Source organism: Aristolochia californica, unplaced genomic scaffold (assembly GCF_029961685.1).
Source record: "Aristolochia californica isolate CCGP_79_NKW_82.1479 unplaced genomic scaffold, dmAriCali1.0.hap1 SCAF_3, whole genome shotgun sequence".
NCBI lineage: Eukaryota > Viridiplantae > Streptophyta > Magnoliopsida > Piperales > Aristolochiaceae > Aristolochia > Aristolochia californica.
In genome coordinates, this window is record NW_027181992.1 from 1,440,752 (window position 1) to 1,452,224 (window position 11,473).

The window sequence follows — 11,473 nt, forward strand, 5'->3', positions numbered from 1 at the left end:
TTTCCAATACCCATCTTGTATTTATGTGAAAACTATGTACCATTAATCATATTAGTGAACTAGTAAACATAATATCTTGTTCAATAACTAAAAATTCGATAATATTTAAATACTCTACTCATCGTGTTCAACTAAATTAGATTTTCAAATCAAATAACCCTCCTAAAAATCCAAGTTAAATCAATTGGACAAGTAGGTTTTTCGTGGTATATATCGGATGTATCAAGTAGTCCAAAAATTGGTAACATAGTCGTTTTAGTTATTTATTAAAGGTTTTTAATATTTCTAGCAGAAAAATTATTAAAATTTATTTTATATTCTCCAGAAATTGTATCACTGTGCCAAGATTTTTTTACCGCTGTAATTGTGTTATAAAAAATATGGAATTTTCATAATATTTTTTTAAAAAGGAAGGCGACTCGCGTCAAAGACACGTTTCCTAATAAGACGTGTTCGCCGATTTTTTCTGTTTCTGGAAGAAACATACCGAAGCATGAGACAAGAAAAACGCCGACAGTTCTCGGGCTAGGCTGGTGGGGCGCGGACCACGTGTTACGCCGGCCACGCAAGAGTGTAAAAATTACGCAGCCGTAAGGGTATTTCCGCAAATAAGTCTTGCGAGACGCACGATGCGGCTGTCTGGACGAATCTTTCTTTATTAGTGGCAACGACGTACCATCCGACTTTTGCTGGTCACATGTTTCCTCGTCCATTCTCACCTTTCGCGATTTTACTGCGGCGACGACGGAGAGGGAAGATTCCGTCACGTGCATTGGATTCCAGGACAGATGACGGGAGCGCGTCGAACCTCATCTTGTCGTGCGACGCAGTGGCCAGAACTTGATGACTCGGCACGCGACGCTGAGTTTAAGAACCTTATTGTTCTAATTTAAAACTATAGAAAAATTAAATTAGTAAATATAAATGGCATATATTCAATTTTAACTAATTAAATTAACAAATTTATCGTTAATTATTAAAACGAGCCTAAACTTTAGCAAAAGCAAATCGGGTCTTATCAAATTCATATACAAAATCTACTTACGAATGCACAGCCCCCTAGAAGCTCAATTTTATAAGACAAAATCGATGCTACAGTGAGTTTCAACTGCCGCAACTGAGGCTTTTATATCAGTCACTCGACATAGACGATTCCCGCAGAGTTGAATCGACCCGACGGCGGAGAGGAACTCGGAGGGGGGACGGGGACGACGACTCCATGTAAAAACTTAAAGCTTGTTAATGTTACACGTGGCAAGAGCCGGCTGCCACGACTTCCACACGCCAAATGTAGTCTATGCGTCGATCGTATTCGGCTCCTACTCATTAAAACAATACGATCTCACTATTTAAATTTTGTTATATCTCTTCTTTCTGCTTCTTTCTCTTTCCTCTTCTTTCTGCTTCTTCTCTATTCTCTTCTGAAGACCGATACGACTTCCATTTTTGCAGTTATATTCCTCAAAGGGGTAATGGACTCAAGTGATGAGTCCCGAAATCTTGGCCGCTGGAGAGCGGTTTCGCCTGTTAACAGCCGGCTTGCTGGTTTCGTTGCTGGGTCTCACATGCAGGCCTTTGAGAATGCGGTGGCCGGGGGTAGCAGTCTGCCTCGTACGCAGCTCTTCAAGCCTGAGACTGCGGTGGAAATGCAGGACGGGAGGAACTCATCCATTGGTTTGTGGCAGGCGTCGCATCCTCGGATTGTCACAGTGCCGCAGCAACCAGCCGCCGGAAACCTGCTTTTGATGCACCAGAATTTGAATGCAGCAAATTTGTGGAGTCATAACACCAACCCACCTCTTCAGATGGCGGCTGGTAAGAGTTTCTGATAACAACTGATAGCTGTTTTTCCTCGAGGATTTTTCCTTGGATGACGCTCCTATTTTTTGGCTTTCAATTTGCTAATTTGGTTATCAGCAAACGATGTCTTTGTCCTTCTTTTTCAGTCCTGCAAGTCCAGAAAGAATTTGTCACTCTTATTTATCATTTCCAGTACTTGAATTTGCGAAGAAAAGATGAATATTTTGCTTCTGCCCCGATTCGTTTCTATGGAAAAATTTCTTTTTTATTCCTTTCCTTTTTTTAATATGTTGAATAAGAGGTACGCATTCGGAATTCTGCAGAGGGATTTCCCATTCCTTTCCACGTGATGTCAAGACACAGGTCCCCGCCGAATTTGAACTCAAACAAGACAGAGGTGACCAATGGAGGCATATCACTACCCCTGTTAGCGCCGGTTACGCCAGATCGGGTCGGCGCCAGAAGAAATATCAGAAACCATTCTCATGAACTTGCAAATTCCTTACCCGATAGAAGCGCCGGGGTAAGACATCATGAGAAATTCAAGGTTAGTCTGACTGTACGATCAAATGAGCCCATTGATCAGTCCATTGGTGAGCATTTCTCACACCTAGAGCAGCTAGGCCCCTCAACAACCATCTGGCATTTCTCCGATCCACTCAAAGAAACTCAAAGTCTGGAAAAAGAAAGCCAGCAGAGCATTAACCACCACCCAACTCCACCAAAGAAATCCCACAACTATGAAATAGAAAACCAGCCGACGCTAGAACTCTTAACCCCATTGAAACGGACAAACTATCTCCACAAGGAAGACCACCAGCACTTAGATCTCAATAGAACACCACCACAGAAGCCGCCAAGAAAGAAGAAGCATAGACCCAAAGTTGTGACAGAAGGCAAGACAAAGAAAACTCCTCAGCCAGTACCACCAGAGCAAGCTAGTAAGAAGCGTTGTGTGGAATCCAAAAGTGATGCTGCCCCTTCTTTGAACATAGGTGTTGAGGAAGTAGACAGCAGAAAGCGTGCAAAATCTTGTCGTCGGGCTTTAAATTTTAGCTTGGAAGCAGATTCAGGAGATGGTGAAGGAAAACCAACTGATGCAATGTGTTCTGAGCTAACATTCAACTGGGATTCTCAGAATCAGGACCAAGATACATTTGAAAATGCTGGCAGTAATAGCTTTGCATCACTAAAATCAACTCTGGATGGCAGTCATGGATTGGATATAACAGTAGACAACTCAAAAGCTGGAATTGCATTTGATTTTAACCATTCTTCGAATCAGATGCTGAATGAGTACATTTCATCATCTACAAATGCTGAGCATCAGTTTGCTTCAAATAACTCTACCTCAATTATAAGGAAAGATGTAAATTCTAGCCATTCATCCCCAATTACAATGAAAGCACAGCGAAAAGAGAAGATTAAGGTCCTTGCAAGAAAGAAAAATGTCTCATCCCATGCCCAAGAAGCAGAAGACTGCATAAGACATCCTTCATATTCAGCTACACACATTCATGGTTGGAACACACTCTCTAGCCATTCATCCCCAATTACAATGAAAGCACAACGAAAAGAGAAGATTAAGGTCCTTGCAAGAAAGAAAAATGTCTCATCCCATGTCCAAGTAGCAGAAGACTGCATAAGACATCCTTCATATTCAGCTATACACATTCATGGTTGGAACACACTCTCACCAACCTATATCAATTCAAAGAACGGTTTTGCTGCAGGGGCACCTTATGCAACCCAAACCGGACATGGAACGAAATTTGAAAGCAACAAAGGCAGTGGTCTCCATTCCACGGGTTTGTTGGATTCCCATGCCCTTTCTGTGAGCACTGACTGGAGGATAATTCAAGACAGCAGTGTCCCTGACCTTTGTAAAAGAACTTTCAGCCATGTGGCATCATCCTCTAGCAACCAAGGTAAGGGCAACAAAGAAAATGACAAGCTATATAATGAAATGAAAGAAAAGTCTGGAGACATAAAAACAAAAAAGAAGAGATCAAAGATACCTGCTCAAGCACGAGACTGGGCTTCAGCAATAGCATATGGTAAGTCATTCTCGACATCACAGACAGCTTCACCTTCTTATCAGGCTGAAGTTTGTTTTCAAGCTCTGCTGGCACAAAACCAATTGAAACCCACAAGAAGGAAACGGACAAAAAATCAAGCCAAATCCATCTCCTATTCTAGCACAATTCACCAGATGGCAGATCTAACTTTTCAAAATCAATTTTTTTTGTCAGCTGGCGATCCTACCTATGACATTACTGAGAGATTCAAACACCTAAGCATTTATGAAAGCAGCAAAGGCATAACAGTGACCAATGGAGAAGCTCATGCACTGGTTCCATATAATAGAAATGGACAAATTGTTCCATATGGAGGTCTGTTTGACATTATCAAGAAACGGCAGAGTGCTCGGCCCAAAGTTGACTTGGATGAAGAGACGAACAGGGTATGGAGGCTTCTCATGTGGAAGGAAGGAGAAGAAGCAGAAATAAATGCAGAGAAAGAAAAATGGTGGGAAGCAGAAAGACAGGTCTTCAGGGGACGGGTAGATTCATTCATAGCCCGTATGCACCGTGTACAAGGTACCATTTACACCTGCATGTGATTTTTCCTGGCATGACAACAGCTCGAGTGAACATGCGTGAGATCTTTTAATTTTGTGTCAATATAAAGATCAAAATTTTCCAGCAAATGTCCTGAATATGCTGTCATAACTGGAGCAATAGAGAATTGAAAATCTAAATATAAAACTTTGCTGGAAAACTTTTTTACTCAAAAATTTCCAGCAAAAATTTACGTGTAGATTTTCAATTCTCTATTGTCCCAGTTATGACAGCATATTCAGGACATTTGGACAAGAACATTCTTTTGGTAGATTTTTTGTATGTGAAAACAATCCAATAACCTTGACAACACACAAAAATGGTCAAAACTGTCCAGTCTCAATCACAGTTGTACCATAACTATATTAGTTTTTGAAATGAGAGCACCACCTTTTCAGGGTCAAAATCTTTTCATGTGTGTAGGAACAAGCAGAGGATGAAACTGTACAGTACACCGGCTGTTAGATTTTTAGTTCCTTTCCTACACAACTTGCATATCAAGATACTTTGGCAACAAATAGAACTTATATGTTTTTGAAGGTGATAGGCGTTTCTCCCCATGGAAAGGATCTGTTGTGGACTCAGTCATTGGTGTCTTCCTAACACAGAATGTGTCTGATCATCTATCAAGGTAATCTTCTGTCTTATTTTCGTGAAAACCACTTAGTTGTGTTTCTTTAAAAATTACTTTATTTGGGTTAATCGTCGACATTCTCCTATGGCATAAAGACTTATATGCCCTTGGGTTTCTAAGTAACATTTATATACACTAGAATATCATCAAAATGATGTTTAAATCCCTGTCATCACTCCGACAACAACTTTAAAATAGTTACGAATACCCCATAGCAATGATAGCATGAGACTCTGTACAGTGGACTCACAAGTTAAATTATTGATCATGAGCCTACATAAGCTGATGCAGCATCCTCTGATAATCATGCATCAAAATGGTAACCACAAGTTCATTTAAGAACATTACTTGAGGTCCCACATCAGTTGTGGGACCCACAATCGGCTTCAAAGAAGAGTAAGTAATATCATCTTTGGGGTTATTTTCATCCTTTCCCTGTCATAGTTAGAATATTTTTCTTTCCATGAAGTATGCCACTGTTAGTAACATAACAATCACAGTTAGGTTTTAACTGATGGAAGTGGATGGCAAGAGTATAAGCATATTTTTGGTTATATATCTGGGATATGTAGGTTTGAACTAAGAGGACATGATAATTCAGGCGTATGTAGGTAATTATACCATTTCATGTTGTTTCGTGTCAACAATAAGTGATCATGCGACTCTATTACTTTCAGAATTAATTTACTTGTCATTTTTATTTTACCTTGTTGCAGCTCTGCCTTTATGGCTCTTGCTGCCAGATTCCCGCCTCAGTCGAGAACCAAAAACAGGGTTAAACCAGAAGATTGTAACCTTTCCATTAACGAATGTCAGAATAAAATGTCAAACAAAGGGATGGATCTTGAACGTTCTTTGGTTCTGCATGAAAATGAGATTGCAGAAGAAAAGGAAACTACCAGCAGTATTGGGTCATTCGGAAGCAATATGATGCCCAGCATCAGAGATTATCCAAGGACCAAGGAAATAATAATATGTAAGAACGGGAAAGGCTTGAGTTATGAATCACTTGAAGACAAACTAGACACCCCAAGAGTATTCGAAGATATAGTTTCATTGCAAAGCTCTGTTGTTTGTTCATCTCAAAGCTCTGCAGATTTCGATATTCAGAAAAAGAAGCAAATTAGGTCAAACTTTGAGTCTAATGCTGAAACAGCAAATCCAGAATGGGAGCAGACGAACCATATGCTTAGTGGAAGCAGTATTCCTCCATTCATGAAGCTTTTACAAATGCAAGGACCAAGCTTTGCTGGCGGTGTGGGAAGGCCAGATGTAGTCCACCAAACCCAACCCATTGAAGTTCAACCTAGACAGGAACTTAAAGCAACAGAAGTCGGCCAGATAGAGGTCTCTCTAGATGAAACTGGATTTAACATGCCAACTGCTTCTGAATTTACAGATATTATGAATGCCAGTGAAAAAGAGAAAGCAAAACAAGTGAGAGCATATGACGTACCTCATTGTGTGGTTCTATCTTCATGCTCAGAAGATGCCTCAATAAGTAGTTCATGTTCACCACCAGGCAATCAACCACCTCCAGTCATTGGATCAGAATCTGAAAAAATCATAAAAGCGCTAACCGAGAAAAATGACTCAGAAAGTTTATTCAATAATGGTAAAAGTGGACAGGAGGTGATGGAGACAAACTTTAGCACTGAAAAAAGTAGTTACAAGAATGGGTTTAGTGAATCAGCTCATGACAGGTTGACATCCAAAAGGAAAAGAAGGGGGGCAGACAGGAAAAAGGATTTTGATTGGGAGAGTTTAAGACGGGAGACCTGTTACAGGAATCCAAGAAAAGAAAGACCTGCTAATTTAAGGGACTCCTTAGATTATGAGGCAGTTAGATGTGCAGATGTAAGTGAAATCTCCAGCACAATCAAGGAAAGAGGCATGAATAACGTGCTTGCAGAGAGAATAAAAGTATGTAATGGCACACATCTTCTCAAGTCTTCTTAAGCAGTATTACACAACCAGCCACAACCAAGTCTATTTAGATATCACTCAAGAAAAGAAAAGTTTGATAAGATATACCAACATAAAAAGGTCTAAGTGCCCCAAGTAGTGTGGATTAGTATATTCTTCAATCTCCACCACACCAGTTTGGGGAATGGTATTGCAGCCTTAAGGAGTAAACTAGCTCCAAAGGCTTCTATTTATAACAATGAAAATTGAGTTCACCTTTCAAAGGTTCAATAAAAATGTACCAACATAGGGCTCATTTTGCATGACACGTTGCAGGATTTCCTCAACCGCTTAGTTCATGAACATGGAAGCATTGACCTTGAATGGTTAAGAGATGTTCCACCAGATAAAGCGAAGTAAGATCCAACATACTTTTCTATCTGACAGAAAATCTGTTTGCTTATTGTAGTTTACCAGAAAGCTATATCTTTAGTCAAGCCTTCTGGAGAAGGTGTTTTGGTGATTGCTAGGGACAATTTGTCAATTCCAGAGATTTTCCATGGAGTACTAACATGAATTTGTGTCATTTCCAGAGATTTCTTGCTTAGTGTAAGGGGACCAGCAACTTTAAGTGTTGTCCCCGGAGATATTTCATGGAGTACTAAATTGGGTTTGTCATTCACAGAGATTACTTGCTAAGTGTAAGGGGCTTGGGACTAAAAAGTGTTGAGTGCGTGAGGCTGTTGACACTTCATCATCTTGCTTTCCCAGTAAGATTTAGAGCTTCTAAGCATACTCAAATATGAAAAAACAAAAAAAAATAAAACTCATCAATCTGGTTTTGTATTTGCTGTTTGATCTTATAAGGTTGATACAAATGTTGGTCGCATATGTGTGAGATTGGGATGGGTCCCCCTTCAACCATTGCCTGAGTCTCTCCAGTTGCACCTTTTGGAATTGTAAGTACTTTAATCTCACTGCCACATTCAATGAGAAAGCTTTCTAAACATTATTTCCTTCTTCAAGGTACCCAGTGCTGGAGTCTATTCAGAAGTATCTGTGGCCGCGGTTGTGTAAACTGGATCAGCATACATTGTAAACCCAAAAAGCACCTTGATATTCATTCCTATTTCAGTGACTCCTGCCACAATTTCACATAAATAATGTTGATTATTTATATATTTAAGAAAAAAATGTCTTTGACAGACATAAGTCATTTAAAATATATCAGCATATTCTAAGATCTTGGATGACAACAGGTATGAGCTGCATTATCAAATGATCACATTTGGAAAGGTAATTTACACACATTTATTGTAAATAAGTAGTGTACAACAGTGAATACAACTAAATTTGCATTTTGATGCAGGTTTTTTGTACCAAGAACAAGCCAAACTGCAATGCATGTCCAATGAAAGCAGAATGCAGACACTTTGCAAGTGCATTTGCCAGGTTCATTCAACTGTAACACAACACAGAAACAGTCCAAAAGTGTCACCACTTATATAAGTCAATACGTAATGTCAGAAGCCAGAAAGAATTTTTATGTCATTTAGAAACTAAAAATCAGAGAGCCACCTCAATACAATTCTCAATAAGAAGAAGTTTCTTGAAATGAATTATGCACAGCCAAAAAATCTAGATGAAAGCTAATTTTGACTCTGCAACACCAGCATTGGGTGAAAAATGCATGCCCTACCATGTTATAGGCTAATATGACAGTGGAATAGATCTGCAACCAGAACTCTTGTCAGTTACACTCTCATAGATATGTCACCGTACTAATGCTTTCATCGGTATTTTGAGACATGCTAAATTCAAAGAATTGGGCTACTGACACCTGTTCTCTGTGTCTTTACAGTGCAAGGCTTGCATTGCCAGGTCCAGAGGAGAAAAGTTTGGTGATGAAAGATACACCCCTAGCCACCTCAGTGCAAGATCATGAAAAGGCTATCAATCTAATGCCACTGGCTCAACTTGAAATGGCTCCACATTTATGTGCAGAATCAGGAATAACTACATGTGATCCCATAATAGAAGAGCCAGCCTCTCCAGAACCAGAACCAAAACCAGAAAGTGTTGATATTTCAGAAAGTGCGATTGAAGATGTTTTCTGGGAAGAGGACCAAGAGGAAATTCCCACTATAAAACTTAACATTGAAGAATTTTCACAGAATGTACAGAACTATCTCCAGGAAAATAACATGCGGCTCCAAGGTGGGGATCTGTCGAAAGCGCTTGTCGCTTTAACTCCAGAAGCTGCTTCTATCCCTACACCAAAGCTTAAGAACGTGAGTAGATTGCGGACGGAGCACCACGTGTGAGTACCACATGTTTCCTATTCTAATAAATTGTGTCAGCTCAACCAATGACTTGAAATGTCAGCTCAAGCAAGATGAGATAAGTTTTTATATTATTCCTTGACCTTGGTAGTTTCTCAGCTAAGTCAAAAGGCTATGGAAATTTTAGACTTGCTTGAGTATAAAAAATCAAATAAAAAAAATTCAGTAGGGCATTTAAAACAAGAAAAAATCACAAGTAGCTTGGTTCCTATACTTAGTTTTATCCATGGTACAACAATAACAATTTTTGACTGGCTGCAGGTATGAACTACCAGATTCACACACTCTACTAAAGGGGGTGAGAGCTCTTTTTTATTTCATACTGCCACTTGCATAAATTAAAATTTTTTTTTCTCTAAATATATATTCCTTTAAAAAAATAAAATTGACAGTTGGACCCACGAGAGCCAGATGATCCATGTCCTTACCTTCTTGCAATATGGACACCAGGTGAGTAATAAGATCCATGCTCGAAAAGTGCCATGAGGTTTTCAGTTCATTTCTTCTTAAATTCACCCAGTATAAATGTTCGATATTAGGTGAAACCGCACAATCAATAGAGCCCCCTGACGTGACTTGTAGCTCCCGAGCATCTGAGGTGCTTTGCGAGAAGGAGATGTGTTTTGCATGTAATAGCTTAAGGGAAGCAGATGCTCAAACAGTTAGGGGTACACTACTGGTATGAGTTGGCCAAGGCTCACTGGACTGTATGCTGTCTATTAGATACTGATTATATAACAGTTTGTGGTTCTTTTGGAAATGACATCTAAAGATCTACTTGAATAGATTCCCTGTCGGACAGCAATGAGGGGGAGCTTCCCACTGAACGGTACCTACTTCCAAGTGAATGAGGTAACTTCTTATGTATTCTGTATTTTAATATTTAACAAGGTGACATGAATAAAACTTTGAACACAATATCTATCTGAAATATAATTAAACCACAAATCAAAACTAGAGAGAAGAGAACTTAGTCTGCTTATTCTTACTGCAGGTCTTTGCAGATCATGATTCTAGCATTAAACCAATTGACGTTCCTAGGGCATTGATATGGAGCTTACCAAGACGTAGTGTCTATTTTGGAACCTCCATACCTACTATATTTAGAGGTTAGTACATATTTAGAATGTAATCCAATACCAGGAATAGATAACAGCTTACACTCACGCCAAAAATTTCATCTATTTGCCTCTGCTCAGGTCTAACAACAGAAGGAATCCAGCATTGCTTTTGGAGAGGTACAAACTGCAACTCCATTAGAGAAAAAAAAAAACAAGAAACAAAACACTTTAAGTGCCATAAGAGGAAAGTTGCTAACCATGAATCCATGCTTTGATATGGCAATATCGTCTTTGACTGCCGCATACAGAATCTAAACTACTAGTCGCAAGTGCACTAGTATGATAGATACTTTAGTCCTTTAGAGTATATTACAGTTTCTAGAGACAGATTACAGCATTTCAAAATGGATCTAACCTGCTTGAAGATTAATCTGTGCAGGGTTTGTCTGTGTGAGGGGATTTGACCAGAAAACACGAGCACCTCGGCCTCTAACAGCAAGGATGCACTTTCCTGCAAGTAAATTAGTAGCGAGGAAAAGAGGTCCAATTAAGCCACCAGAAGAGTAGGTAATCCAGAGACAGATACTGCAACGGTATATCTTGACCCACATCCATCAAATAAAAGAAAAATGCAGAAAAGAAAAAACATAGAGAGATTGCTGATCCGGAGAAGAAAAAATATTTATGCACAAAGACGTGTAAACCACCTCTAGAAGAACAGGAACATGTAGTTTGTACAGAACTAGGCTTAATGATCAATTTCATCGCATGCTCAAATTTGAGCCATTCTTCACAAGAAATATTTCAAGCATGACAGGCTCTGAACTCACCCCTTCGCTGCTGAAGCTCAAACTAACCCTTCTCGACCTTAAATTATGTTGAACTCTATGCAAGTGTATCCATGCATACAGTAAACTCCAATAAAGAGGACGTAAGAGAAACCAAACAGGTTTTAAGTCGTTTGGCTCGAAAACGAAGACCGCATTTGGCAATGGTCCATGAGTTCCTTAAAAATAAAAATAAACCGCAGCTCTTTAGGGATTCTCGGTGAGGTATACAATACCGTTCTGCTTTCACCTGTAGAAGAAAGTGGAAAATTTTCTGCCTTCA

At 39.4% G+C, this 11,473-nt stretch overlaps 1 protein-coding gene across 2 annotated transcripts; it reads left to right on the forward strand.

Moving 5' to 3' along the window:
- Positions 1-1,383: 1,383 nt before the first annotated feature.
- On the forward strand, positions 1,384-11,238 carry LOC137958439 (DNA glycosylase/AP lyase ROS1-like). 2 transcript variants are annotated; one of them, XM_068805450.1, is made up of 19 exons: positions 1,384-1,815; positions 2,124-3,857; positions 4,053-4,400; positions 4,962-5,052; positions 5,772-6,978; positions 7,297-7,376; positions 7,646-7,730; positions 7,828-7,919; positions 7,987-8,055; positions 8,220-8,256; positions 8,330-8,412; positions 8,822-9,280; positions 9,564-9,600; positions 9,695-9,752; positions 9,842-9,981; positions 10,089-10,154; positions 10,297-10,411; positions 10,502-10,540; positions 10,803-11,238. In XM_068805450.1, exons 1-19 carry the CDS (start codon positions 1,473-1,475, stop codon positions 10,928-10,930), a joined length of 5,211 nt encoding a protein of 1,736 aa, XP_068661551.1. In that variant the 5' UTR covers positions 1,384-1,472; the 3' UTR covers positions 10,931-11,238. The 2 variants fall into 2 exon arrangements, with proteins under 2 accessions (XP_068661551.1, XP_068661552.1); XM_068805451.1 differs by having other exon boundaries at positions 2,124-3,728.
- The last annotated feature ends 235 nt before the right edge of the window (positions 11,239-11,473 follow it).

Coding starts and splice junctions, on each gene's coding strand:
- LOC137958439 (XM_068805450.1), top strand. CDS start 1,473: ATGGACTCAAGTGATGAGTCCCGAAATCTTGGCCGCTGGAGAGCGGTT. Junction 3,858..4,052: donor GGCTTCAGCAATAGCATATG/GTAAGTCATTCT, acceptor TTTTTTTGTCAG/CTGGCGATCCTACCTATGAC. Junction 10,412..10,501: donor CATACCTACTATATTTAGAG/GTTAGTACATAT, acceptor GCCTCTGCTCAG/GTCTAACAACAGAAGGAATC.